At 51.9% G+C, this 27,296-nt stretch overlaps 1 protein-coding gene across 1 annotated transcript in view; it reads left to right on the top strand.

Moving 5' to 3' along the window:
• The window catches only part of LOC129834102 (otogelin-like), a 176,003-nt gene that overhangs the window by 133,843 nt on the left and 14,864 nt on the right, over positions 1–27,296 (top strand). Inside the window, exons 31-45 of the mRNA XM_055898860.1 lie at positions 128–295; positions 1,742–2,020; positions 5,972–6,089; positions 11,114–11,193; positions 11,789–15,759; positions 16,062–16,239; positions 16,587–16,735; positions 17,129–17,218; positions 18,213–18,399; positions 19,742–19,962; positions 22,506–22,644; positions 23,938–24,126; positions 24,461–24,670; positions 26,414–26,518; positions 26,898–27,002. Of these exons, the coding sequence (XP_055754835.1) occupies positions 128–295; positions 1,742–2,020; positions 5,972–6,089; positions 11,114–11,193; positions 11,789–15,759; positions 16,062–16,239; positions 16,587–16,735; positions 17,129–17,218; positions 18,213–18,399; positions 19,742–19,962; positions 22,506–22,644; positions 23,938–24,126; positions 24,461–24,670; positions 26,414–26,518; positions 26,898–27,002 (6,189 nt within the window). The remainder of the gene's footprint in view (positions 1–127; positions 296–1,741; positions 2,021–5,971; positions 6,090–11,113; positions 11,194–11,788; positions 15,760–16,061; positions 16,240–16,586; positions 16,736–17,128; positions 17,219–18,212; positions 18,400–19,741; positions 19,963–22,505; positions 22,645–23,937; positions 24,127–24,460; positions 24,671–26,413; positions 26,519–26,897; positions 27,003–27,296) is intronic.

The following is a 27,296-nucleotide window of genomic DNA, read 5'->3' as shown; positions in this document are numbered from 1 at the left end:
TGTGTAAGGCAGTTCATTGTTAAACCACATGGGGGCGTAGTCTCTGCACAGTTCTGGGGCCCATGGTAGATGTCAGCCATACAGCGAAGGATTCCTCATGACAGTGTTCCTCTCCTCTGTCTTGTAGTTCTGGGTAAAGGCCCCTACAGGCTGGTGACCTACAGGGAGAGAGACACGGTGCTGGCAGCCAACAGGTCCAGTGGGACAGTGTTCCCTAAGAAAGGAGACACTAGTGCGGCTGGTTTCCTGTCCCTCTTCATGATGACCCCTGGGCTCAGCAGAGCACGTCCACATGGTGAGCAACACAGAGGAAACAGAGCAACGTCACTCCCAGTCCTCATCACATCAGTCTAATGCAATGGCCATTTCCATGTCCGTCATCCTTTTACTTCCTGCTCCATTCATAACACTTTCTAACATTCTGCATTCCTAGCCCTCCTCCTACTTCAACGTCCATTCATTAAACAGTCTTCCAGTCCCTGTCCTCTGGTCTAATGAAGTGTTCCAGTCCCTGTCCTCTGGTCTAATGAAGTCTTCCAGTCCCTGTCCTCTGGTCTAATGTAGTCTTCCAGTCCTCTGGTCTAATGTAGTTTTCCAGTCCTCTGGTCTAATGAAGTCTTCCAGTCCCTATCCAGTCCCTGTCCTCTGGTCTAATGTAGTCTTCCAGTCCCTGTCCTCTGGTCTAATGTAGTCTTCCAGTCCCTGTCCTCTGGTCTAATGTAGTCTTCCAGTCCCTGTCCTCTGGTCTAATGTAGTCTTCCAGTCCCTGTCCTCTGGTCTAATTAAGTGTTCCAGTCCCTGTCCTGTGGTCTAATGTAGTCTTCCAGTCCCTATCCTCTGGTCTAATGAAGTCTTCCAGTCCCTGTCCTCTGGTCTAATGAAGTCTTCCAGTCCCTGTCCTCTGGTCTAGTGAAGTCTTCCAGTCCCTGTCCTCTGGTCTAGTGAAGTCTTCCAGTCCCTATCCAGTCCCTGTCCTCTGGTCTAGTGAAGTCTTCCAGTCCCTATCCAGTCCCTGTCCTCTGGTCTAATGTAGTCTTCCAGTCCCTGTCCTCTGGTCTAATGAAGTCTTCCAGTCCCTGTCCTCTGGTCTAATGAAGTATTCCAGTCCCTGTCCTCTGGTTTAATGAAGTCTTCCAGTCCTCTGGTCTAATGAAGTCTTCCAGTCCTCTGGTCTAATGAAGTCTTCCAGTCCTCTGGTCTAATGAAGTCTTCCAGTCCTCTGGTCTAATGAAGTCTTCCAGTCTCTATCCTCTGGTCTAATGAAGTCTTCCAGTCCCTGTCCTCTGGTCTAATGAAGTATTCCAGTCCCTGTCCTCTGGTCTAATGTAGTCTTCCTGTCCTCTGGTCTAATGAAGTCTTCCTGTCCTCTGGTCTAATGAAGTCTTCCAGTCTCTATCCTCTGGTCTAATGTAGTCTTCCAGTCTCTATCCTCTGGTCTAATGTAGTCTTCCAGTCTCTATCCTCTGGTCTAATGAAGTCTTCCTGTCCTCTGGTCTAATGAAGTCTTCCAGTCCTCTGGTCTAATGAAGTCTTCCAGTCCCTATCCTCTGGTCTAATGAAGTTTTCCAGTCCTCTGGTCTAATGTAGTCTTCCAGTCCCTATCCTCTGGTCTAATGAAGTCTTCCTGTCCTCTGGTCTAATGAAGTTTTCCAGAGCTCAAATTGTTTTTTTTAACCTTAATTTAACCGGAAAAGACCCTTGATGTTGAGGTTCCTAAATTGGTGATCAACATTTCCTCTAGACACTTCCCTGGTGTCGTTCGAGGCGTCCGATCGGCCCAACTACTTCCTGGCGGTGGACAGCAGCGGCCATCTTACGCTGACCAAGTGGGAGGAGAGTGAAGCGTTCTGGGACGCGGCTACCTTCACGCTGCACCGTGACACCTGGATCCAGGGTTATGATTCTCTGGAGGCTTTCGCCAGGCCGGGATTCTTCCTCCACTACATGCTGTCCTGGGTTCACCTCGTGAAGTACAAACACACTGACGGATTCCGCAAAGCCACGCTCTTCAAACTGACAGGTACGTGGGATGGGCAGGAGATCTGGGAAGGTTACATAGGAAGGGAAAAGAAGAGCTATGTAAATGAAAAGTTAAAGATTTTTCTTCTCAAAGGTGATTCCATTTATACCATCTATTTTGATATGATATTTTTAATAAAACTGCCACTTGTGACCATTTTTTAATGTGTTACACTTGAACAGATATGGGGGCTTCCTCTGTTTAAGCTGTCAGGGTGGTGTGGTTGTATTCTAGTAGGAGTTTGCCTGTGGCTATAGGTTTGCGTTGAGGAGGTTTGGATCAAGGCCTTTTGATCGGTCACAATCATCTTTTAAAATGTGCCCTATTAGTATTCCTATGCTTTCCATAGGATGTACAGTATGCAGGCATTTATTACATGAAAGGTCAAGCTAGCAAACCTGTGGTCTTCTAGCTTTTGCTCAAGCTCTTGGAGCTTTGGCCATGTTATGCTCGTCCCCCCCAATGCAACCCAATACTTACTGTATGTATCAGAGATGGCTGACAGCTGAGGTCCAGAGACAAAGATTTTCACTTTGTAGTTTAGGCTACTAACCCCCTGGTGTAACCTCCTGCTGCAGCCCCTCCACCCCGCCAACCCCCACAACCCCCTAACCATGGCCCCACCAGCGTGCGTACTCGGTTTGTAAAAACACCCATTTAGCCCGTTAATGGGCTCTTTGTGTGGGCAGCCATGTTTTGCATAGCACTGTAATGGCAAGCCCTCTGCAGCTGTCGCCCGGGCACACTCCCACCTCGCAACAGAACGACAGATTTTGTCAGTGGCGAGTGGCGAGTGGCTGATGTGTGCCTTTAATCACAGACATGTTGAGATGTGGATGGGTGGAAGGGCGGTGTGCTAGGTCAGCACCAGATCAGGGCCCCTCCAGACCAGGGGCCCCTCCAGACCAGGGGCCCCTCCAGACCAGGGGCCCCTCCAGACCAGGGGCCCCTCCAGACCAGGGGCCCCTCCAGACCAGGGGCCCCTCCAGACCAGGGGCCCCTCCAGACCAGGGGCCCCTCCAGACCAGGGGCCCCCAGGCCCACGGCTGTTCCAAAACAGAAACCGACCTGCCCCTTCCAGTATACCACTTCCAGAGAAGGAGCTTTGCCCTGGCTAATGCCCAGGGTCGGAGTCTTTGACTGGGGGGAAGGGAGAACAGAGAGGGGGTGGTCAGACACAAGGCAGGGGTGGTTTTTATTTCAACCAAGAAACAACTTCACCACTTGGAGAGTATTTATGTTCATAATCTAGTAAAGTGATTTGTGAATCATAGTTCAGGTCCAAATGTATGGTTAGAGTTGGTGAGGTCTAGAAAGTTCTGCTCTCTTTCTGTATCCACAGCTGAGTTTGCTGCTCCTGATGCAGGCTGGGTAATTACTGGGGCTAAAAATGTCAGCCATTTGTTTTAGGAGCATAGTTGAGCCCAGACCATAGTCGACCAGGAGAGGTCCAGAGGGGTTAGGCAGAGTCCAGACCATAGTCGACCAGGAGAGGTCCAGAGGGGTTAGGCAGAGTCCAGACCATAGTCGACCAGGAGAGGTCCAGAGAGGTTAGGCAGAGTCCAGACCATAGTCGACCAGGAGAGGTCCAGAGAGTTTAGGCAGAGTCCAGACCATAGTCGACCAGGAGAGATCCAGAGGGGTTAGGCAGAGTTCAGACCATAGTCGACCAGGAGAGGTCCAGAGAGGTTAGGCAGAGTCCAGACCATAGTCGACCAGGAGAGGTCCAGAGAGGTTAGGCAGAGTCCAGACCATAGTCGACCAGGAGAGGTCCAGAGAGGTTAGGCAGAGTCCAGACCATAGTCGACCAGGAGAGGTCCAGAGAGGTTAGGCAGAGTCCAGACCATAGTCGACCAGGAGAGGTCCAGAGAGTTTAGGCAGAGTCCAGACCATGGTCGACCAGGAGAGGTCCAGAGGTTAGGCAGAGTCCAGACCATAGTCGACCAGGAGAGGTCCAGAGAGGTTAGGCAGATTCCAGACCATAGTCGACCAGGAGAGGTCCAGAGAGGTTAGGCAGAGTCCAGACCATAGTCGACCAGGAGAGGTCCAGAGAGGTTAGGCAGTCCAGACCATAGTCGACCAGGAGAGGTCCAGAGGTTAGGCAGAGTCCAGACCATAGTCGACCAGGAGAGGTCCAGAGAGGTTAGGCAGATTCCAGACCATAGTCGACCAGGAGAGGTCCAGAGGGGTTAGGCAGTCCAGACCATAGTCGACCAGGAGAGGTCCAGAGGGGTTAGGCAGAGTCCAGACCATAGTCGACCAGGAGAGGTCCAGAGAGGTTAGGCAGAGTCCAGACCATAGTCGACCAGGAGAGGTCCAGAGAGGTTAGGCAGTCCAGACCATAGTCGACCAGGAGAGGTCCAGAGGTTAGGCAGAGTCCAGACCATAGTCGACCAGGAGAGGTCCAGAGAGGTTAGGCAGATTCCAGACCATAGTCGACCAGGAGAGGTCCAGAGAGGTTAGGCAGTCCAGACCATAGTCGACCAGGAGAGGTCCAGAGGGGTTAGGCAGAGTCCAGACCATAGTCGACCAGGAGAGGTCCAGAGAGGTTAGGCAGAGTCCAGACCATAGTCGACCAGGAGAGGTCCAGAGGGGTTAGGCAGAGTCCAGACCATAGTCGACCAGGAGAGGTCCAGAGAGGTTAGGCAGAGTCCAGACCATAGTCGACCAGGGGAGGTCCAGAGGGGTTAGGCAGAGTCCAGACCATAGTCGACCAGGAGAAGTCCAGAAAGGTTAGGCAGAGTCCAGACCATAGTCGACCAGGGGAGGTCCAGAGGGGTTAGGCAGAGTCCAGACCATAGTCGACCAGGAGAAGTCCAGAAAGGTTAGGCAGAGTCCAGACCATAGTCGACCAGGAGAAGTCCAGAAGGGTTAGGCAGAGTCCAGACCATAGTCGACCAGGAGAGGTCCAGAGAGGTTAGGCAGTCCAGACCATAGTCGACCAGGAGAGGTCCAGAGGTTAGGCAGAGTCCAGACCATAGTCGACCAGGAGAGGTCCAGAGAGGTTAGGCAGATTCCAGACCATAGTCGACCAGGAGAGGTCCAGAGAGGTTAGGCAGTCCAGACCATAGTCGACCAGGAGAGGTCCAGAGGGGTTAGGCAGAGTCCAGACCATAGTCGACCAGGAGAGGTCCAGAGGGGTTAGGCAGAGTCCAGACCATAGTCGACCAGGAGAGGTCCAGAGAGGTTAGGCAGAGTCCAGACCATAGTCGACCAGGAGAGGTCCAGAGGGGTTAGGCAGAGTCCAGACCATAGTCGACCAGGAGAGGTCCAGAGAGGTTAGGCAGAGTCCAGACCATAGTCGACCAGGGGAGGTCCAGAGGGGTTAGGCAGAGTCCAGACCATAGTCGACCAGGAGAAGTCCAGAAAGGTTAGGCAGAGTCCAGACCATAGTCGACCAGGAGAAGTCCAGAAGGGTTAGGCAGAGTCCAGACCATAGTCGACCAGGAGAGGTCCAGAGAGGTTAGGCAGAGTCTAGACCATAGTCGACCAGGAGAGGTCCAGAGGGGTTAGGCAGAGTCCAGACCATAGTCGACCAGGAGAGGTCCAGAGAGGTTAGGCAGAGTCCAGACCATAGTCGACCAGGAGAGGTCCAGAGAGGTTAGGCAGAGTCCAGACCATAGTCGACCAGGAGAGGTCCAGAGAGGTTAGGCAGAGTCCAGACCATAGTCGACCAGGAGAGGTCCAGAGGGGTTAGGCAGAGTCCAGACCATAGTCGACCAGGAGAGGTCCAGAGGTTAGGCAGAGTCCAGACCATAGTCGACCAGGAGAGGTCCAGAGGGGTTAGGCAGAGTCCAGACCATAGTCGATCTAGAACTCAACTCACTTCATATCCACTCTCTTTACTAGGAGACTCTGCAATATGATTGAAATTCACAAACACAAGTTTGTGTTTCCATGTTTCATACTCTGCTGTGCAACACTTTCTGTAAAGTGTGTATTTTCCCTCAGGCCCTGGTCCAGACAGCCCTACGGGTCCTAAGTGCCAGTGGAGGTATGAGTCGTGTGTCAGCCCCTGCTTCAGGACTTGCAGTGACCCCTCGGGGGAGGCATGTGGTACCGTTCCAAAGTAAGGCAGCACAAGGTGACACTACGTATGCATCCTAAATGGCACCCTATTCTCTATATAGTGCACTATATAGGGGATAAGGCCCTGGTCAAAAGTAGTGCTCTATATAGGGAACAGGGCACTGTTTGGGATGTGACCGTACACCATCAGACAGGGGCTAAACCTTCAACACCATGTGAATGTGAAGCCTCCAGCTCTATTGTGTAATCAGCCAGCCAGTCAGCCAGCCAGCCAGCCAGTCAGCCAGCCAGCCAGCCAGTCAGCCAACCAGCCAGCCAGTCAGCCAACCAGCCAGCCAGTCAGCCAGCCAACCAGTCAGCCAACCAGCCAGCCAGCCAGTCAGCCAACCAACCAGCCAGCCAGTCAGCCAACCAACCAGCCAGCCAGTCAGACAACCAGCCAGCCAGTCAGCCAACCAACCAGCCAGCCAGTCAGCCAACCAACCAGTCAGCCAGTCAGACAACCAGTCAGCCAGTCAGACAACCAGCCAGCCAGTCAGACAACCAGCCAGCCAGTCAGACAACCAGCCAGCCAGTCAGACAACCAGCCAGCCAGTCAGACAACCAGCCAGCCAGCCAGCCAGTCAGCCAGCCAGCCAGTCAGTCAGTCAGACAACCAGCCAGCCAGTCAGCCAGCCAGTCAGCCAGCCAGCCAGCCAGTCAGCCAACCAGCCAGCCAGCCAGTCAGCCAACCAGCCAGCCAGTCAGCCAGCCAGCCAACCAGCCAGCCAACCAGCCAGCCAGTCAGACAACCAGCCAGTCAGACAACCAGCCAGCCAGTCAGACAACCAGCCAGCCAGTCAGACAACCAGCCAGCCAGTCAGACAACCAGCCAGCCAGTCAGCCAGCCAGCCAGCCAGTCAGACAACCAGCCAGCCAGCCAGTCAGACAACCAGCCAGCCAGCCAGTCAGACAGCCAGCCAGCCAGTCAGACAACCAGCCAGCCAGCCAGTCAGACAACCAGCCAGCCAGCCAGTCAGACAACCAGCCAGCCAGCCAGTCAGACAACCAGCCAGCCAGTCAGACAACCAGCCAGCCAGCCAGTCAGACAACCAGCCAGCCAGCCAGTCAGACAACCAGCCAGCCAGCCAGTCAGACAACCAGCCAGCCAGTCAGACAGCCAGCCAGCCAGTCAGACAGCCAGCCAGCCAGTCAGACAGCCAGCCAGCCAGTCAGACAGCCAGCCAGTCAGACAGCCAGCCAGTCAGACAACCAGCCAGCCAGCCAGTCAGACAACCAGCCAGCCAGCCAGTCAGACAACCAGCCAGCCAGCCAGTCAGACAACCAGCCAGCCAGCCAGTCAGACAACCAGCCAGCCAGCCAGTCAGACAACCAGCCAGCCAGCCAGTCAGACAACCAGCCAGCCAGCCAGTCAGACAACCAGCCAGCCAGCCAGTCAGCCAACCAGCCAGCCAGTCAGCCAGCCAGCCAACCAGCCAGCCAACCAGCCAGCCAGTCAGACAACCAGCCAGTCAGACAACCAGCCAGCCAGTCAGACAACCAGCCAGCCAGTCAGACAACCAGCCAGCCAGTCAGACAACCAGCCAGCCAGTCAGCCAGCCAGCCAGCCAGTCAGACAACCAGCCAGCCAGCCAGTCAGACAACCAGCCAGCCAGCCAGTCAGACAGCCAGCCAGCCAGTCAGACAACCAGCCAGCCAGCCAGTCAGACAACCAGCCAGCCAGCCAGTCAGACAACCAGCCAGCCAGCCAGTCAGACAACCAGCCAGCCAGTCAGACAACCAGCCAGCCAGCCAGTCAGACAACCAGCCAGCCAGCCAGTCAGACAACCAGCCAGCCAGCCAGTCAGACAACCAGCCAGCCAGTCAGACAGCCAGCCAGCCAGTCAGACAGCCAGCCAGTCAGACAGCCAGCCAGCCAGTCAGACAGCCAGCCAGTCAGACAGCCAGCCAGTCAGACAACCAGCCAGCCAGCCAGTCAGACAACCAGCCAGCCAGCCAGTCAGACAACCAGCCAGCCAGCCAGTCAGACAACCAGCCAGCCAGCCAGTCAGACAACCAGCCAGCCAGCCAGTCAGACAACCAGCCAGCCAGCCAGTCAGACAACCAGCCAGCCAGCCAGTCAGACAACCAGCCAGCCAGTCAGTCAGACAACCAGCCAGCCAGTCAGACAACCAGCCAGCCAGTCAGTCAGTCAGACAGCCAGCCAGTCAGTCAGACAACCAGCCAGCCAGTCAGTCAGTCAGTCAACCAGCCAGTCAGTCAGTCAACCAGCCAGCCAGTCAGTCAACCAGCCAGCCAGTCAGTCAACCAGCCAGCCAGTCAGTCAGACAACCAGCCAGCCAGTCAGACAACCAGCCAGCCAGCCAGTCAGCCAACCAGCCAGTCAGCCAACCAGCCAGCCAGCCAGTCAGCCAACCAGCCAGCCAGCCAGCCAGCCAGTCAGCCAGCCAGTCAGTCAGCCAACCAGTCAGTCAGTCAGACAACCAGTCAGTCAGCCAACCAGTCAGTCAGTCAGACAACCAGTCAGTCAGTCAGACAACCAGTCAGTCAGTCAGACAACCAGTCAGTCAGTCAGACAACCAGTCAGTCAGTCAGACAACCAGTCAGTCAGTCAGACAACCAGTCAGTCAGTCAGACAACCAGTCAGTCAGTCAGACAACCAGTCAGTCAGACAACCAGTCAGTCAGTCAGTCAGACAACCAGTCAGTCAGACAACCAGTCAGTCAGTCAGACAACCAGTCAGTCAGTCAGTCAGACAACCAGTCAGTCAGTCAGACAGACAACCAGTCAGTCAGTCAGACAGACAACCAGTCAGTCAGTCAGACAACCAGTCAGTCAGTCAGTCAGTCAGACAACCAGTCAGTCAGTCAGTCAGACAACCAGTCAGTCAGTCAGTCAGTCAGACAACCAGTCAGTCAGTCAGTCAGACAACCAGTCAGTCAGTCAGTCAGACAACCAGTCAGTCAGTCAGTCAGACAACCAGTCAGTCAGTCAGTCAGTCAGACAACCAGTCAGTCAGTCAGTCAGACAACCAGTCAGTCAGTCAGTCAGACAACCAGTCAGTCAGTCAGTCAGACAACCAGTCAGTCAGTCAGTCAGACAACCAGTCAGTCAGTCAGTCAGACAACCAGTCAGTCAGTCAGACAACCAGTCAGTCAGTCAGTCAGACAACCAGTCAGTCAGTCAGTCAGACAACCAGTCAGTCAGTCAGACAACCAGTCAGTCAGTCAGACAACCAGTCAGTCAGTCAGACAACCAGTCAGTCAGTCAGACAACCAGTCAGTCAGTCAGACAACCAGTCAGTCAGTCAGACAACCAGTCAGTCAGTCAGACAACCAGTCAGTCAGTCAGACAACCAGTCAGTCAGTCAGACAACCAGCCAGTCAGTCAGACAACCAGCCAGTCAGTCAGACAACCAGCCAGTCAGTCAGACAACCAGCCAGTCAGTCAGACAACCAGCCAGTCAGTCAGACAACCAGTCAGTCAGTCAGACAACCAGTCAGTCAGACAACCAGTCAGTCAGACAACCAGTCAGACAACCAGTCAGTCAGTCAGACAACCAGTCAGTCAGTCAGACAACCAGTCAGTCAGTCAGACAACCAGTCAGTCAGTCAGACAACCAGTCAGTCAGTCAGACAACCAGTCAGTCAGTCAGACAACCAGTCAGTCAGTCAGACAACCAGTCAGTCAGTCAGACAACCAGTCAGTCAGTCAGACAACCAGTCAGTCAGTCAGACAACCAGTCAGTCAGACAACCAGTCAGTCAGTCAGACAACCAGTCAGTCAGACAACCAGTCAGTCAGTCAGACAACCAGTCAGTCAGTCAGTCAGACAACCAGTCAGTCAGTCAGACAGACAACCAGTCAGTCAGTCAGACAGACAACCAGTCAGTCAGTCAGACAACCAGTCAGTCAGTCAGTCAGTCAGACAACCAGTCAGTCAGTCAGTCAGACAACCAGTCAGTCAGTCAGTCAGTCAGACAACCAGTCAGTCAGTCAGTCAGTCAGACAACCAGTCAGTCAGTCAGTCAGACAACCAGTCAGTCAGTCAGTCAGACAACCAGTCAGTCAGTCAGTCAGACAACCAGTCAGTCAGTCAGTCAGACAACCAGTCAGTCAGTCAGTCAGACAACCAGTCAGTCAGTCAGTCAGACAACCAGTCAGTCAGTCAGTCAGACAACCAGTCAGTCAGTCAGTCAGACAACCAGTCAGTCAGTCAGTCAGACAACCAGTCAGTCAGTCAGTCAGACAACCAGTCAGTCAGTCAGACAACCAGTCAGTCAGTCAGACAACCAGTCAGTCAGTCAGACAACCAGTCAGTCAGACAACCAGTCAGTCAGTCAGACAACCAGTCAGTCAGTCAGACAACCAGTCAGTCAGTCAGACAACCAGCCAGTCAGTCAGACAACCAGCCAGTCAGTCAGACAACCAGCCAGTCAGTCAGACAACCAGCCAGTCAGTCAGACAACCAGTCAGTCAGTCAGACAACCAGTCAGTCAGTCAGACAACCAGTCAGTCAGTCAGACAACCAGTCAGTCAGACAACCAGTCAGTCAGACAACCAGTCAGTCAGTCAGACAACCAGTCAGTCAGTCAGACAACCAGTCAGTCAGTCAGTCAGACAACCAGTCAGTCAGACAGTCAGACAGCCAGCCAGTCAGTCAGTCAGACAGCCAGCCAGTCAGTCAGTCAATCAGCCAGTCAGTCAGTCAGCCAATCAGCCAGTCAGATACAGTACAAAAAACACTGAGATATTAGATCAACATGTTTTGCAGTAATCTGATATTTCAGACAGATGTTAATACATGGCTCAGAATAGTGTTACTCTTTTGTAACATTTTAATTGTAGGACACAACTACTCTACTGACTGGCTGGCTGGTTTTCTACACTCTTAGAAAAAAAGGTGGTTCTAGAACCTTAAAGGGTTATTGTGCCATCCTATGGGGTTCTCCTATGGGGTTCTCCTACGGGGCCAAAGAACCCTTGTTTCTATACACTGTAAATGAAATGTTACTGTATAGAGAGTAGTCGGCAGTAGTTTTCAGAGCTGTGTGTTTCTCTGTAGAGTGGAGGGATGTCTGCCTCTGTGTCATGGTCACATGGTGCTGGATGAGGTCACTCAGAGATGTGTCCATGTTGAAGACTGTGAGTATCAGGACATTTTCTCCTCTCCTCTCCTCTCCACTTCTCATACTAGTGGAAACTCAAACTGACTATATTATCAGAAGTCAAATGGAATATCCAGTAACTGAGGACTATTTATTTAAAGTTGGATTTGTACAGTGATGCGGGACAGATACAAATATACTTAGGTTGAGAGTATATCCTTGTTTTTAAAATGAGTCAACATGTAAAGGTCACATGAAACATACCCCTTGCACGTGTTATTGGGCTTACCTCAAGATCTCTGGATACACACAGTAACAAGATAAATACAGTGTGGTATCAGATTTCTGAGACGCTGAGATATTCACAGCTAACATCTGTTTAATCAAGATCAACACTCTAATCTACCATCAACATGAGCCATGTGCTGTGTGGTTGAAGTTTGGCCACAGGGGAGGAATGGATCACTACTACTTCTACTCTGTCTCTCTCTCTCGTTCTCTCTCTCTCTGTTTCTCTCTCTCTTTTACTCTCTTGTTCTTTCTCTCTGTCTCTGTCTCTCTCTGTCTCTCTCTCTCTCCCCTAGGCCAGCAGCAGTGCTTATCTAACAGTTGATTTATTGTTTGTGCTCCAGGCATTAAGCCACCAGTTGCTGTGCAGCCCATTACTACTGTCAGCAGTGTTGAGTCAACACCTGCAGCTGTCACTCCTTCAGCCTCCACCACCACCACTACCAGCAGGCCGGCTAGCCCAGGCCTCTCCACGACACGCTCCACCCCGGGTCTCCCTGGGCCCCTCACCACCACCACTACCAGCAGGCCGGCTAGCCCAGGCCTCTCCACCGCACGCTCCACCCCGGGTCCCCCTGGGCCCCTCACCACCACCACTACCAGCAGGCCGGCTAGCCCAGGCCTCTCCACCGCACGCTCCACCCCGGGTCTCCCTGGGCCCCTCACCACCACCTCCATCCAGCCTCCCTACACCACCACCCCTTCAGACACAGTCCCCACCACTGCAGCCACCACCACCATTCCTATTGTCTCAACTTCTGCTTTGGATGCTCTGACCACCTCTGCTAAAGTACCGACCACAGTGACTGATAAGGTGGTTCTGCTCAGCACCTCTTCGGCCGGTCCGACTCCAGAGGGAACCAGTGCAGCAGCAACACCCTCCCCTCCATCCTGGGCCACCACAGTCAGACCTGAGGTGGTGGAGGTTGTATCTACAGTGAAGACATCTCCATCCTTACCCTCCACTACAGAAGGCAGTACAGAGAGGACGACCAGGGCCCCCAGCTCCACACCTAGCCCCCTAGGCCCCAGCACAGAGAGGACCAGCCAGGTGCCCTTCTCTATCACAGCTCTGTTCTGGCTCACGTCCTCAACCACCAGGCCCTCTCTACGCCCAGGGCCTACAGACACCACATTCACCAGCCCCCCTCCATCCACTACCATGGGCCCCTGGATAAGCTCCACCATGGGGCCTACTCAGACCAGCACCCTGCCTGCAGTACCAGTCACCCCCACCAGTGTGACCACTAAGGCCACCACACGTCCAGGAGACACAGTGACTCCAGTCTCAACCACCTCTAGTCCACAGCCAACCACAGTCTCAGAGACACCCAGGGACACAGCTTGGACTACAACTAGGACTACAACCAGGTCTACAGCCATGACTACAGCTTCTATAACCACCCTTGGTGCACCCACAGAGACAAGCACAAAGCCTGTTGCTGTGGAGACAACCGAGCCAACAACAACCAAAGTCCTCCCTCCTGGTGTATCGACTACAGCCGATACCACAGTACCCTCTCTCTCACCGACCTCCACCGTTCACACCGTAACAACAACACCACCAGAACCCACTTCAAAACACAGCCCAGTATCAGCCTCACCAGAAACCCCTTTCACTACTCTCAGAACTACGCCGCCCGCACGCCCGGAGACAACACCACCACTTGTTTTCACGGCAACCACAGAGAAGACCGTTCACGCCTCCCCTACAGAGCTGAGGACGTCCACAACTCCAGTTCCTGATCTACCAACTACCACCGCTGTTCCCATGCTGCCAACGACAACAACAATATCAACCGGTCTTACCTCAGAACAACCGGCGAGAGCACCGGTCTCAACGGCAACAACGGAACCCTTGGCAAAGACCCATGTAACCATGACACCGGCTGTAGTCACACCTGTGATTGTCGTAGACACGGTAACAACGACATCTCACCTGACAACAACAGCTACGGCCTACACTGAAAGGACCTCCTGGTCTGGCGCTGTTCCGACCACAGAGAGAACCACAGAACACACGACCACAACCGCATACCCTTCCGAAGCTGTGGACTGGGGACTGACCACTACTACCGGTCCCCCGACCGTACGGACCACAACAACTCAACCCATACCAACGGAAATCTCCAGGACGACCACCAAACCTCCAGACCTTCTGGTAACGACCACAGAGTCCACCCAGACCACCTTCACCTCTCCTTCCATCTCGACCACAACAGAAGCAGTGGTCCCAACCACAACCACATCGCCTGTATCACCGGTGTCACACACAGAGACCACCACGACCGTGCCAGGTCCACCAGTGACTGTAGGGACCGTAACGACCCAGCCTCCCACCACACTGAAGACCACGGAACCTTGGAGGCCCCCCCACAGCGAAACCTCCTCCTCTCCTTCTAGCCCTATCTCTAGCACAGAGAGTGTGACCACACCTGAGGTCAGTACAGAAGTAGAGGTCTCTCCACACCAAGTCATCTCCACTAACACCACTGATGCTCTTCACCACGTTGCTACAGTGCCAGGCGTCACCACCACAACCTCAGTTACCATGACGACCACTGCCAAAACCACCACAGCTCCGCCCGAGACTTCAACCGGCGCATTTTCAACCTCCAGGACGGAGAGACCTCCTGCGACACCCGAATCCCCGGCCGTGCCTGGTGTACCTGGGGAACCAGCATTATCTCTCACCACAACGGTCCCCATGACAACTGTCCCACCTTTACCTGGTGTCCATACAACCACCATCACACCTGTACCTGGTGTCCCAGTGACCACTGTCCCACCTTTACCTGGTGTCCATACGACCACCATCACACCTGCACCTGGTGTCCCAGTGACCACTGTTCCACCTTTACCTGGTGTCCATACGACCACCATCACACCTGTACCTGGTGTCCATACGACCACCATCACACCTGTACCTGGTGTCCCAGTGACCACTGTCACACCTGTACCTGGTGTCCCAGTGACCACTGTTCCACCTTTACCTGGTGTCCATACGACCACCATCACACCTGTACCTGGTGTCCCAGTGACCACTGTCACACCTGTACCTGGTGTCCCAGTGACCACTGTCACACCTGTACCTGGTGTCCCAGTGACCACTGTTCCACCTTTACCTGGTGTCCATACTACCACCATCACACCTGTACCTGGTGTCCCAGTGACCACCATCACACCTGTACCTGGTGTCCCAGTGACCACTGCCATCAGACCAGTGACTATCAGACCGCTAACAGAGACCACTAGCGTTCCTCCCGATACAGGAAGGGTGGAAGTATTGTCTACTACTTCCACAACAACTACACAAGAACCAACTTCTTCCTGGTCTGGTCCAGTAACCACAACCAGCTCCTCGTCCTCCACCACGTCAGTTCCCAGACCCACTAGCCACCCAGAGAGAGTCACTACCAGAGTGGTTTCTACTTCTAAAGTGGTCTCCAAGACCACCCGCAGACCAATGACAACAACACGCAGGACGACAACAGGCAAGGTTCCCATGACGACGTCCAGAAGTGCCACAACGGTGAGGTCCACCGCCAGACCGAGCACTGTTAGGGCAACTGTAGATACAAGGACTCTGGGACTACCAGTGGTTCCGACAGCGACGACCAGACCTGGTCCTCCTACGGTCGCTCCTCCTAGCCTCGGCACAGCTACCATCTCAGAGGTTGTTCCAACCACGACCGCTCGTCCCGCGACCAAACCAGTCACCAGAACCAGAACCACAGAATATGCAGCAGACGTTAGCAGCTCCGCCGCTCCGACCGGCACCGGCACGACCACATCCACTTCTGTTCCTAGCCTGACCACGGTCACAGAATCTACCGCCGTCCCCACAGGACCCACAGGAGCGACCGCAGAACCATCCACATCCATCACTACTACACCAGAAGGAATAGTACCATCCATCACTACTACACCAGAAGGAATAGTACCATCCACCACTAGAGAGACAGGGGTTACTCCAGCATTCACAGAGAGCACAACCAGAATGACTCCTTCGCCTGACCTGCTGACCTCTACAGAGGTCGCAGCCACTCCAGGGGTCACACTAGATGTGACAGCAGATCTCTCAGTCCCCTTGCCCCCCACGGCCACCCCATCCTCCGCTACAGAGCCAGAGAGGGTGGACGGAGTAGACACCACTACACCAAAGACTCCATCACCATCACCTGTGTCGCCGTACACCACATCAGAGACAACCACGTCACCATCGGTACTATCACCATATACCACGACAGAACGTGTTGGACCTACGGCAGAGGTTACTACATCCATGGCAGTGTCCTCAACTAGGATGTGTACTGTGAGTAGACCAAGTCCTCTCTCCTTTCCTCTCTTCTACACTTGACCTAGTTAAATAAAGGTTAAATCAATACATAGTTACAATTATATATATAATTGTAACTATCTGAAAAGTCCAGGCCTCTCAGTCATCTCAGCCTATTACGGTATTTACTAGCGCTCTGCAGTCTTCTAGCTACTTGTTCGTACATGGTTTCAACTCTCATCAATGTCTTCATCTAATCCTTGTTTTCATTCAGTACACTGTATAACACACGTTGTTCAATCTGTTCAGGTTGTAACTGTTGTTCTTCCCTGTCTCAGCCTCCCTATTCAGAGATCATAGATGAGTGTACCAAGTTCCTCTGTGTGAGCGGCCAGCTGGTCCGATTCAACATGTCCCAGAACTGTCTGTATAACTCCACCCCTCCTAACTGCGGCCTGCTCGGCTTCGCCATCCTGGTCAACGGGGACAAGTGCTGCCCGCAGTGGGACTGCCCATGTGAGGACAACTGCTAGCCGACACACATTCACAGTAGTAGACACGCACTCCAGCGGAGGCTGGTGGGAGGAGCTGTAGGAGGATGGGCTCATTGTAACGACTGGAATGGAATAAAAAGGAAGGGAGTCAAACATGTTGTTGTTTCCATATGAATGATGTGTTTGATAACTTTCCATTTATTTCACTCCAACCATTAAAATGAGCCCGTCCTCCTATAGCTCCACCCACCAGCCTCCACTGACACGCGCACACGCACACGCACACGCACACACACACACAGCCTCCCTGTCAGGCGTTTCTCAGTCATAATGTCCTGTTTCTTGCTGGTGTTGTCCTGTCTCCTCCAGGTCGCTGCTCAGTGTTCCCCGACCTGAACGTGATCACGTTTGATGGTAACAGCGTGGCCATCTACAAGGCTACCTCCTACATTGTGACCCAGCTGCCCAGCGAGACTGTCAGCATCGTGGTCCAGGAATGCCCCGCTGACTCAGACACGGTGAGGATGAGGGTACATTGGGTAACTGTAACGCCGGTGTCCCCAAAATGGCCACCTCAGAGAAAGTGAGGCCATGAATCTATAGACTTTACAGTAGGTAACTGTAACGCCGGTGTCCCCAAAATGGCCGCCTCAGACATAGTGAGGCCCTATACTGTAGCTACAGTACCTTTGCAGAAAGTATTTTAGTGGCGATAAGCAATAAATATGGTGATAAAGGACATCCTTGTCTTACACCCCTATATAATGTAAAATTCTCAGGAAATGATCATTATTCATTCACATGTCGAGTAGTTGTATATGACTTTAATCCCTTTTATTAGAGATTCTTAGCCTTTGTAAATAAAATAAAAAAGTAATCTGGAATATTTGTTCTTCTGTTTCCATCCAAAGCTGCTGTGGAATTTCACCAACCTGTGTCTAGTGGTTTTGAACATTACCCACAAGTCCAACCACCTGGTCATCAACAGACTGCAGAGGAGGGTCAGTCTGTTCCTTCATCTCTTCTTCATCTCTTCTTATCTCTTCCTATCTCTCCTTATCTCTTATCTATTCTTAATCTCTTCCTATCTCTTCTTCATCTCTTCCTCATCTCTTCTTCATCTCTTCATCATCTCTTCTTATCTCTTATTAATCTCTTCATCATCTCTTCATCATCTCTTCTTCATCATCTCTTCTTATCTCTTATTAATCTCTTCATCATCTCTTCTTATCTCTTATTAATCTCTTCATCATCTCTTCATCATCTCTTCTTCATCATCTCTTCTTATCTCTTATTAATCTCTTCCTATCTATTCTTAATCTCTTCCTATCTCTTCTTCATCTCTTCCTCATCTCTTCTTCATCATCTCTTCTTCATCTCTTCATCATCTCTTCTTATCTCTTATTAATCTCTTCCTATCTCTTCTTCATCTCTTCATCATCTCTTCTTCATCTCTTCATCATCTCTTCTTATCTCTTATTAATCTCTTCATCATCTCTTCATCATCTCTTCTTCATCATCTCTTCTTATCTCTTATTAATCTCTTCATCATCTCTTCTTATCTCTTATTAATCTCTTCATCATCTCTTCATCATCTCTTCTTCTTCATCTCTTCTTATCTCTTATTAATCTCTTCCTATCTCTTCTTCATCTCTTCATCATCTCTTATTAATCTCTTCCTATCTCTTCATCATCTCTTCTTATCTCTTATTAATCTCTTCATCATCTCTTATTAATCTCTTCTTCATCTCTTCTTCATCTCTTCTTAATCTCTTCCTATCTCTCTCGGTCTAACTAGCCCTTTATTCACCAATTTGACTACGAACAGAATCAAAGTCAATGTAAAGTAGAAAGAGTTCATCCTAGACCTAAAAAGTGATGAGATGTTAATTAACTTGCCATACACACTACAGTAGTATTTGTAGGCCTGTCTATATTAGGAAATACAGTACCCCTCAACATATAGGATTTTGACATATCTTTTCTGTCTGTCAGCTGTATGTGAACTCGAGGTACGCCAAGCCGAGGTTCAAGAAGTTTGGCTTTGAGATCCTGGACACCGGCAACATGTATCTGATCCGGACACCAGCGGGCCTGAAGCTGCAGTGGTTCCACAGCACGGGCATGTTGGTCATCGAGACAGAGAGCTACAACAGCAAACTGCCCACCATGGGCCTCTGTGGTATGTTGTGTAGTTAGAACTTATGAGGATGTTGGTATAGGGTTTACCAGGACACTGGTTTGTTGTTTACCAGGACACTGGCATGTGGTTTACCAGGACACTGGCACGTGGTTTACCAGGACACTGGCACGGGGTTTACCAGGACACTGGCACGGGGTTTGCCAGGACACTGGCACGGGGTTTGCCAGGACACTGGCACGGGGTTTGCCAGGACACTGGCACGGGGTTTGCCAGGACACTGGCACGGGGTTTGCCAGGACACTGTACCATAGGACACTGTACCATAGGACTTCACCTGCTATAGCCATTCAGGTTGAGTAGGAGCCATAGATTGAGTAGGAGCCATAGATTGAGTAGGAGCCATAGATTGAGTAGGAGCCATAGATTGAGTAGGAGCCATAGATTGAGTAGGAGCCATAGATTGAGTAGGAGCCATAGATTGAGTAGGAGCCATAGATTGAGTAGGAGCCATAGATTGAGTAGGAGCCATAGATTGAGTAGGAGCCATAGATTGAGTAGGAGCCATAGATTGAGTAGGAGCCATAGATTGAGTAGGAGCCATAGATTGAGTAGGAGCCATAGATTGAGTAGGAGCCATAGATTGAGTAGGAGCCGTAGATTGAGTAGGAGCCGTAGATTGAGTAGGAGCCGTAGATTGAGTAGGAGCCGTAGATTGAGTAGGGCCCGTAGACTTGAGTAGGGCCCGTAGACTTGAGTAGGGCCCGTAGACTTGAGTAGGGCCCGTAGACTTGAGTAGGGCCCGTAGACTTGAGTAGGGCCCGTAGACTTGAGTAGGGCCCGTAGACTTGAGTAGGGCCCGTAGACTTGAGTAGGGCCCGTAGACTTGAGTAGGGCCCGTAGACTTGAGTAGGGCCCATAGACTTGAGTAGGGCCCATAGACTTGAGTAGGGCCCATAGACTTGAGTAGGGCCCATAGATTTGAGTAGGGCCCATAGATTTGAGTAGGGCCCATAGACTGAGTAGGGGCCCATAGACTGAGTAGGGGCCCTGAGATGTTGTGCATGTTTCCAAGGTGAATGTGCCATTCCTGAAATAATAACGCTGTTTCATCTTCTGGCTCCCCGCTCACTATCCCTCCCTTCTGGCATTCTGGCCATGGCCTTGCTCCCCGACGCATGCTCTCACTCTTTCTCTCTCGCCTCTCCCCCTCTGTTCCCCTCAACCGATCACCTCTCCCTCTCTTACTGCATCTCTATCTCTGTCTCTCTCTGTCTCTCTCCCTCCCCCCCTCTCTTACTGCATCTCTCTCTGTCTCTCTGTCTCTCTGTCTCTCTCCCTCTCCTTGTTTCTCTCCCTATCCCCCCCCCCCCCCCCCCCCCAGGCTGCTGTGATGGTAACCCGGCCAACGACCTGATGCTGTCCAATGGGACGACAGTCGGGGAGAGCGAGGACCCAGCGGTGTTCATCGACAGCTGGCAGGTCCCCAACACCACTAGTTACATCAGCCACAGCCGGCGCAGAGAAGTCAACTGTTCCACCAGCGACTGTTCCCAGTGTATGACCATGCTCCGAAACACCTCCTTCAGCCCCTGCCATGCTTTTGTAGGTTCACTGCTTCTCTCTCTCCCTCGTCATACAGTACCCTCCCATCCCAATACAGTACCCTCCCATCCCAATACAGTACCCTCCCATCCCGATACAGTACCCTCCCATCCCGATACAGTACCCTCCCATCCCGATACAGTACCCTCCCATCCCGATACAGTACCCTCCCATCCCGATACAGTACCCTCCCATCCCGATACAGTACCCTCCCATCCCGATACAGTACCCTCCCATCCCGATGCAGCACCCTCCCATCCCGATGCAGTACCCTCCCATCCCGATGCAGCACCCTCCCATCCCGATGCAGTACCCTCCCATCCCGATGCAGTACCCTCCCATCCCGATGCAGTACCCTCCCATCCCGATGCAGTACCCTCCCATCCCGATGCAGTACCCTCCCATCCCGATGCAGTACCCTCCCATCCCGATGCAGTACCCTCCCATCCCGATGCAGTACCCTCCCATCCCGATGCAGTACCCTCCCATCCCGATGCAGTACCCTCCCATCCCGATGCAGTACCCTCCCATCCCGATGCAGTACCCTCCCATCCCGATACAGCACCCTCCCATCCCGATACAGTACCCTCCCATCCCAATACAGTACCCTCCCATCCCAATACAGTACCCTCCCACCCATCCCAATACAGTACCCTCCCACCCATCCCAATACAGTACCCTCCCACCCATCCCAATACAGTACCCTCCCACCCATCCCAATACAGTACCCTCCCACCCATCCCAATACAGTACCCTCCCACCCATCCCAATACAGTACCCTCCCACCCATCCCAATACAGTACCCTCCCACCCATCCCAATACAGTACCCTCCCACCCATCCCAATACAGTACCCTCCCACCCATCCCAATACAGTACCCTCCCACCCATCCCAATACAGTACCCTCCCACCCATCCCAATACAGTACCCTCCCACCCATCCCAATACAGTACCCTCCCACCCATCCCAATACAGTACCCTCCCACCCATCCCAATACAGTACCCTCCCACCCATCCCAATACAGTACCCTCCCACCCATCCCAATACAGTACCCTCCCACCCATCCCAATACAGTACCCTCCCACCCATCCCAATACAGTACCCTCCCACCCATCCCAATACAGTACCCTCCCACCCATCCCAATACAGTACCCTCCCACCCATCCCAATACAGTACCCTCCCACCCATCCCAATACAGTACCCTCCCACCCATCCCAATACAGTACCCTCCCACCCATCCCAATACAGTACCCTCCCACCCATCCCAATACAGTACCCTCCCACCCATCCCAATACAGTACCCTCCCACCCATCCCAATACAGTACCCTCCGACCCCATCCCAATACAGTACCCTCCGACCCCATCCCAATACAGTACCCTCCGACCCCATCCCAATACAGTACCCTCCGACCCCAATACAGTACCCTCCGACCCCAATACAGTACCCTCCCATCCCAATACAGTACCCTCCCATCCCAATACAGTACCCTCCCATCCATCCCGATACAGTACCCTCCCACCCATCCCGATACAGTACCCTCCCACCCATCCCGATACAGTACCCTCCCACCCATCCCGATACAGTACCCTCCCATCCCTATACAGTACCCTCCCACCCCGATACAGTACCCTCCCACCCATCCCGATACAGCACCCTCCCACCCATCCCGATACAGCACCCTCCCACCCATCCCGATACAGCACCCTCCCACCCATCCCGATACAGCACCCTCCCTCCCATCCCGATACAGCACCCTCCCTCCCATCCCGATACAGCACCCTCCCTCCCATCCCGATACAGCACCCTCCCTCCCATCCCGATACAGCACCCTCCCATCCCGATGCAGTACCCTCCCATCCCGATGCAGTACCCTCCCATCCCGATACAGTACCCTCCCATCCCGATACAGTACCCTCCCATCCCGATGCAGCACCCTCCCATCCCGATGCAGCACCCTCCCATCCCGATACAGCACCCTCCCATCCCGATACAGTACCCTCCCACCCATCCCGATACAGTACCCTCCCACCCATCCCGATACAGTACCCACCCTCCCATCCCGATACAGTACCCACCCTCCCATCCCGATACAGTACCCACCCTCCCATCCCGATACAGTACCCACCCTCCCATCCCGATACAGTACCCACCCTCCCATCCCGATACAGTACCCACCCTCCCATCCCGATGCAGCACCCTCCCATCCCGATGCAGCACCCTCCCATCCCGATGCAGCACCCTCCCATCCCGATGCAGCACCCTCCCATCCCGATGCAGCACCCTCCCATCCCAAAGCAGCACCCTCCCATCCCGATGCAGCACCCTCCCATCCCGATACAGCACCCTCCCATCCCGATACAGCACCCTCCCATCCCGATACAGCACCCTCCCATCCCGATACAGCACCCTCCCACCCCGATACAGCACCCTCCCACCCATCCCGATACAGTACCCACCCTCCCATCCCAATACAGCACTGTAGATGTGTTTAAACAGAAAACAGAAAAGGTGATGTTGTATTTGTTGTAATGTACCGCAGGTTCCTCCCAGTACGTTCTGTGAGGTGTGGGTTCGTGACGCGGAGTACGTCAACAACCCGTGTGTAGCGTTGGCTGCCTACGTGGCGTCTTGTCATAAGTTCAACGTCTGCATGGAGTGGAGGAGCTCAGACTACTGTCGTAAGGACCGGCTGTATTCTACTGTACTAACGGGCAACATGGCTTCCCGAGCACAGACACACGAAGCCATACACTCACACTATAACGTTTCCCTGTCAGTCAATACACTATAACGTTTCCCTGTCAGTCAATACACTGTAACGTTTCCCTGTCAGTCAATACACTGTAACGTTTCCCTGTCAGTCAATACACTGTAACGTTTCCCTGTCAGTCAATACACTTACAGTATAACGTTTCCCTGTCAGTCAATACACTGTAACGTTTCCCTGTCAGTCAATACACTTACAGTATAACGTTTCCCTGTCAGTCAATACACTGTAACGTTTCCCTGTCAGTCAATACACTTACAGTATAACGTTTCCCTGTCAGTCAATACACTGTAACGTTTCCCTGTCAGTCAATACACTATAACGTTTCCCTGTCAGTCAATACACTGTAACGTTTCCCTGTCAGTCAATACACTGTAACGTTTCCCTGTCAGTCAATACACTTACAGTATAACGTTTCCCTGTCAGTCAATACACTATAACGTTTCCCTGTCAGTCAATACACTTACAGTATAACGTTTCCCTGTCAGTCAATACACTATAACGTTTCCCTGTCAGTCAATACACTATAACGTTTCCCTGTCAGTCAATACACTCACACTATAACGTTTCCCTGTCAGTCAATACACTGTAACGTTTCCCTGTCAGTCAATACACTCACACTATAACGTTTCCCTGTCAGTCAATACACTATAACGTTTCCCTGTCAGTCAATACACTGTAACGTTTCCCTGTCAGTCAATACACTATAACGTTTCCCTGTCAGTCAATACACTCACACTGTAACGTTTCCCTGTCAGTCAATACACTGTAACGTTTCCCTGTCAGTCAATACACTGTAACGTTTCCCTGTCAGTCAATACACTGTAACGTTTCCCTGTCAGTCAATACACTATAACGTTTCCCTGTCAGTCAATACACTCACACTGTAACGTTTCCCTGTCAGTCAATACACTATAACGTTTCCCTGTCAGTCAATACACTCACACTGTAACGTTTCCCTGTCAGTCAATACACTATAACGTTTCCCTGTCAGTCAATACACTCACACTGTAACGTTTCCCTGTCAGTCAATACACTCACACTGTAACGTTTCCCTGTCAGTCAATGTCATTGTGTAAAGCAAAAGACAAAGTTCTGCATTATGGACATGATAATATTGAATCAAGCTCTGCCGCCTGTCGTGGTTCTGATCCAGTTTATGAACAGTTTAAAACAGTGTTGTCTCACCTCTCTCCTCTCCCAGCCTTCATGTGTCCAGACCAGCTGCGTTACCAGGCCTGTCTGCTGACCTGTACAGCCCAGTCCTGCTCCAACCATGACTTTGACCACGACCCTGAGCAGTGTACAGGCCTGACAGAGGGATGTGTCTGTCCTGAGGGCACTCTGCTCCATCGACCCTACTCTGCCCTCTGCATCCCCCCTGAGAAGTGTGGTAAGCCTTCACTGATCTACCTTCGCCATCACACAGACAATCAAATGAACACTGGTCAACATTCAAATGATACAGAACACCCGGTCCCGTGTGGCTCAGTTGGTAGAGCATGGCGCTTGCAACGCCAGGGTTGTGGGTTCAGGGTTCAATTCCCACGGGGGGGCCAGGATGAATATGTATGAACTTTCCAATTTGTAAGTCGCTCTGGATAAGAGCGTCTGCTAAATGACTTAAATGTGTTTAGTGGAATAGACTTATTGTAAGTCACACTGAGTAATAACATCTGAGTAGTGCACGGTACACTTCAATACATTGTTATCTGTGTGTCTCGCAGCCTGTACGGACAGTTCCGGTGTACCCCGTGCTCCTGGCGAGGTGTGGAAGGCGTCTAAAGATGGCTGCTGTATGTATCGCTGTGACAACGACAATATCGTTCCCGTGGAGTATAACTGTTCCGCCGTGCCTCAGCCGCTCTGCCGCAGGGCCGGGGAAGTGGTCATCAGTCTGGCAGACGACACCTCCTGCTGCCCACAGAAAGCCTGCGGTAAGAAACTGGCACATTGCTATAGTACACTGTACAATTCAAGTTAGGTTGAATATGATATACCTAAAACATATTTTTATTAAACCAAATAACTTCAAACAGTGGTGGAAAAGTACTCGATTTTAAATAATTGAGTAAAAGTAAAGATACCTTAATAGTAAAAAAAATAGGTCAGATGAAGCAGATGCTAAACTACAGGACTGTTTTGCTAGCACAGACTGGAATAGCGGTGAGGGTAGGTAGCAGCACATCTGCCCCGCTGATCCTCAACACTGGAGCCCCCCAGGGGTGCGTGCTCAGTCCCTTCCTGTACTCCCTGTTCACCCACGACTGCACGGCCAGGCACGACTCCAACACGAAGTTTGCAGATGACACAGCAGTGGTAGGCCTGATCACCGAAAACGATAAGACAGCCTATAGGAAGGAGGTCAGAAACCTGACCGTGTGGTTCAAGGACAACAACGTCTCCCTCAATGTGATCAAGACAAAGGAGATGATTGTGGACTACAGGAAAAGGAGGACAGAGCACGCCCCCATTCTCATCGACGGGGCTGTAGTGGAGCAGGTTGAGAGCTTCAAGTTCCTTGGTGTCCACATCGCCAACAAACTAGAATGGTCCAAACACACCAAGACAGTCGCGAAGAGGGCACGACAAAGCCTATTCCCCGTCAGGAAACTAAAAACATTTGGCAATGGTCCTGAGATCCCCAAAAGGTTCTACAGCTGCAACATCGAGAGCATCCTGACTGGTTGCATCACTGCCTGGTACGGCAATTGCTCGGCCTCCGACCGCAAGGCACTACAGAGTGTAGTGCGTATGGCCCAGTACATCACTGGGGCTAAGCTGCCTGCCATCCAGGACCTCTACACCAGGCGGTGTCAGAGGAAGGCCCTAAAAATGGTCAAACCCCAGAAACCCCAGTCATAGACTGTTGTCTCTACTACCCCATGACAAGCGGTACAAGCAGTCTAGGACAAAAAGGCTTCCCAATAGTTTTTACCCCCAAGCCATACGATTTCTGAACAGGTAATCAAATGGTTACCCGGACTATTTGCATTCTGTGTCCCCCCCCCCCCCCCCCCCCCCCGCCCCCCCAACCCCTCCTTTACGCTGCTGCTATCTCTCTGTTTATCATACATGCATAGTCACTTTCTATACATTCATGTACATACAACCTCGATTGGCCCGGCCAACCAGTGCCCCGCACATTGGCTAACCGGGCTATCTGCATTGTGTTCCGCCAACCCCTCTTTTACGCTACTGCTACTTTCTGTTCATCATATATGCATAGTCACTTTAACCATATCTACATACTACCTCAATCAGCCTGACTAACCGATGCCTGTATGTAGCCTCGCTACTGTTATTTTTCACTGTCTTTTTACTGTTTTATTTATTTACTTACCTATTGTTCACCTAATACCTTTTTTGCACTGTTGGTTAGAGTAAGTAAGCATTTCACTGTAAGGTCTTTATTTGTTTGTTTTTTGTTGTTGTATTCGGCGCGCGTGACAAATAAACTTTGATTTGATTTGTAACAAGTTGACCTCTACTCAAAAAGAATGAATCTGATGGCCCTGAAAACAACTGTGAAGGAACGTAAAGACTTCAGAGCTCAACTCAATGCCAACAGGAACCTGAGTTCCACTTAAACAATGTAGGAACGATGTTTAGGTGGCCATGATGTAATGTGATTGGTTTGTATTGTTCTGATGGTGTCTGTCTGTCTGTCTGTCATCCAGTTTGTAACCAGACCCTGTGTGACATCTTCCCCCCGGAGTGTCAGTATGGAGAGAAGCTGGTGTCTTACTTCAGAGAGGACTCCTGCTGTCCAGACTACGTCTGTGGTGAGAGGGCCTCTCTTCTGTATAATCACCACCACTAGGCCATATGATAATACTATGCTATATGATGATACCAGGCTATATGAGGATACTAAACTATATGATGGTACTAGGCTATATGATGCTACTATTCCATATGATACCAGGCTATATGATGATACCAGGCTATATGATGATACCAGGCTATATGATGATACCAGGCTATATGATGATACCAGGCTATATGATGATACCAGGCTATATGAGGATACTAGGCTATATAATGATACTATTCTATATGATGATGCTAGGCCATTGAGATAGATATGTTTAAAATATGTGTTGTGTGTGTATTTCTGTGTGTGTGTGTGTGTGTGTGTGTGTGTGTGTGTGTTGTGTACAGAGTGTGACCCAGAGCGCTGTGAGTCAGACATCCCAGCCTGTAGAGAGGACCAGACCCGCATCGCCACCAGGGCTGATGGCAGCTGCTGCCTGGCACACATCTGTAGTGAGTCAACCATGACCACAACACAACCACAACCACAACACAACCACAACCATAACCATGACCACAACCTGACCACAATGCAACCACAACGCAGCCATAACAAACCTGCACCATCCCACAACATAACCACAACCATGACAACCATGGGCTCCCGAGTGGCGCAGCGGTCTAAGGCACTGCATCTCAGTGCTTGAGGCGTTACTACAGACACCCTGGTTTGAATCCAGGCTGTATCACAACCGGCCGTGATTGGGAGTCCCATAGGGTGGCGTACAATTTGTCTGGGTTTGGCCG

This window comes from Salvelinus fontinalis, chromosome 35, assembly GCF_029448725.1.
Source record: "Salvelinus fontinalis isolate EN_2023a chromosome 35, ASM2944872v1, whole genome shotgun sequence".
Taxonomy (NCBI): domain Eukaryota; kingdom Metazoa; phylum Chordata; class Actinopteri; order Salmoniformes; family Salmonidae; genus Salvelinus; species Salvelinus fontinalis.
The sequence above is the reverse complement of the archived record's forward strand: the minus strand, read 5'-3'. Positions and strand labels throughout refer to the sequence as shown.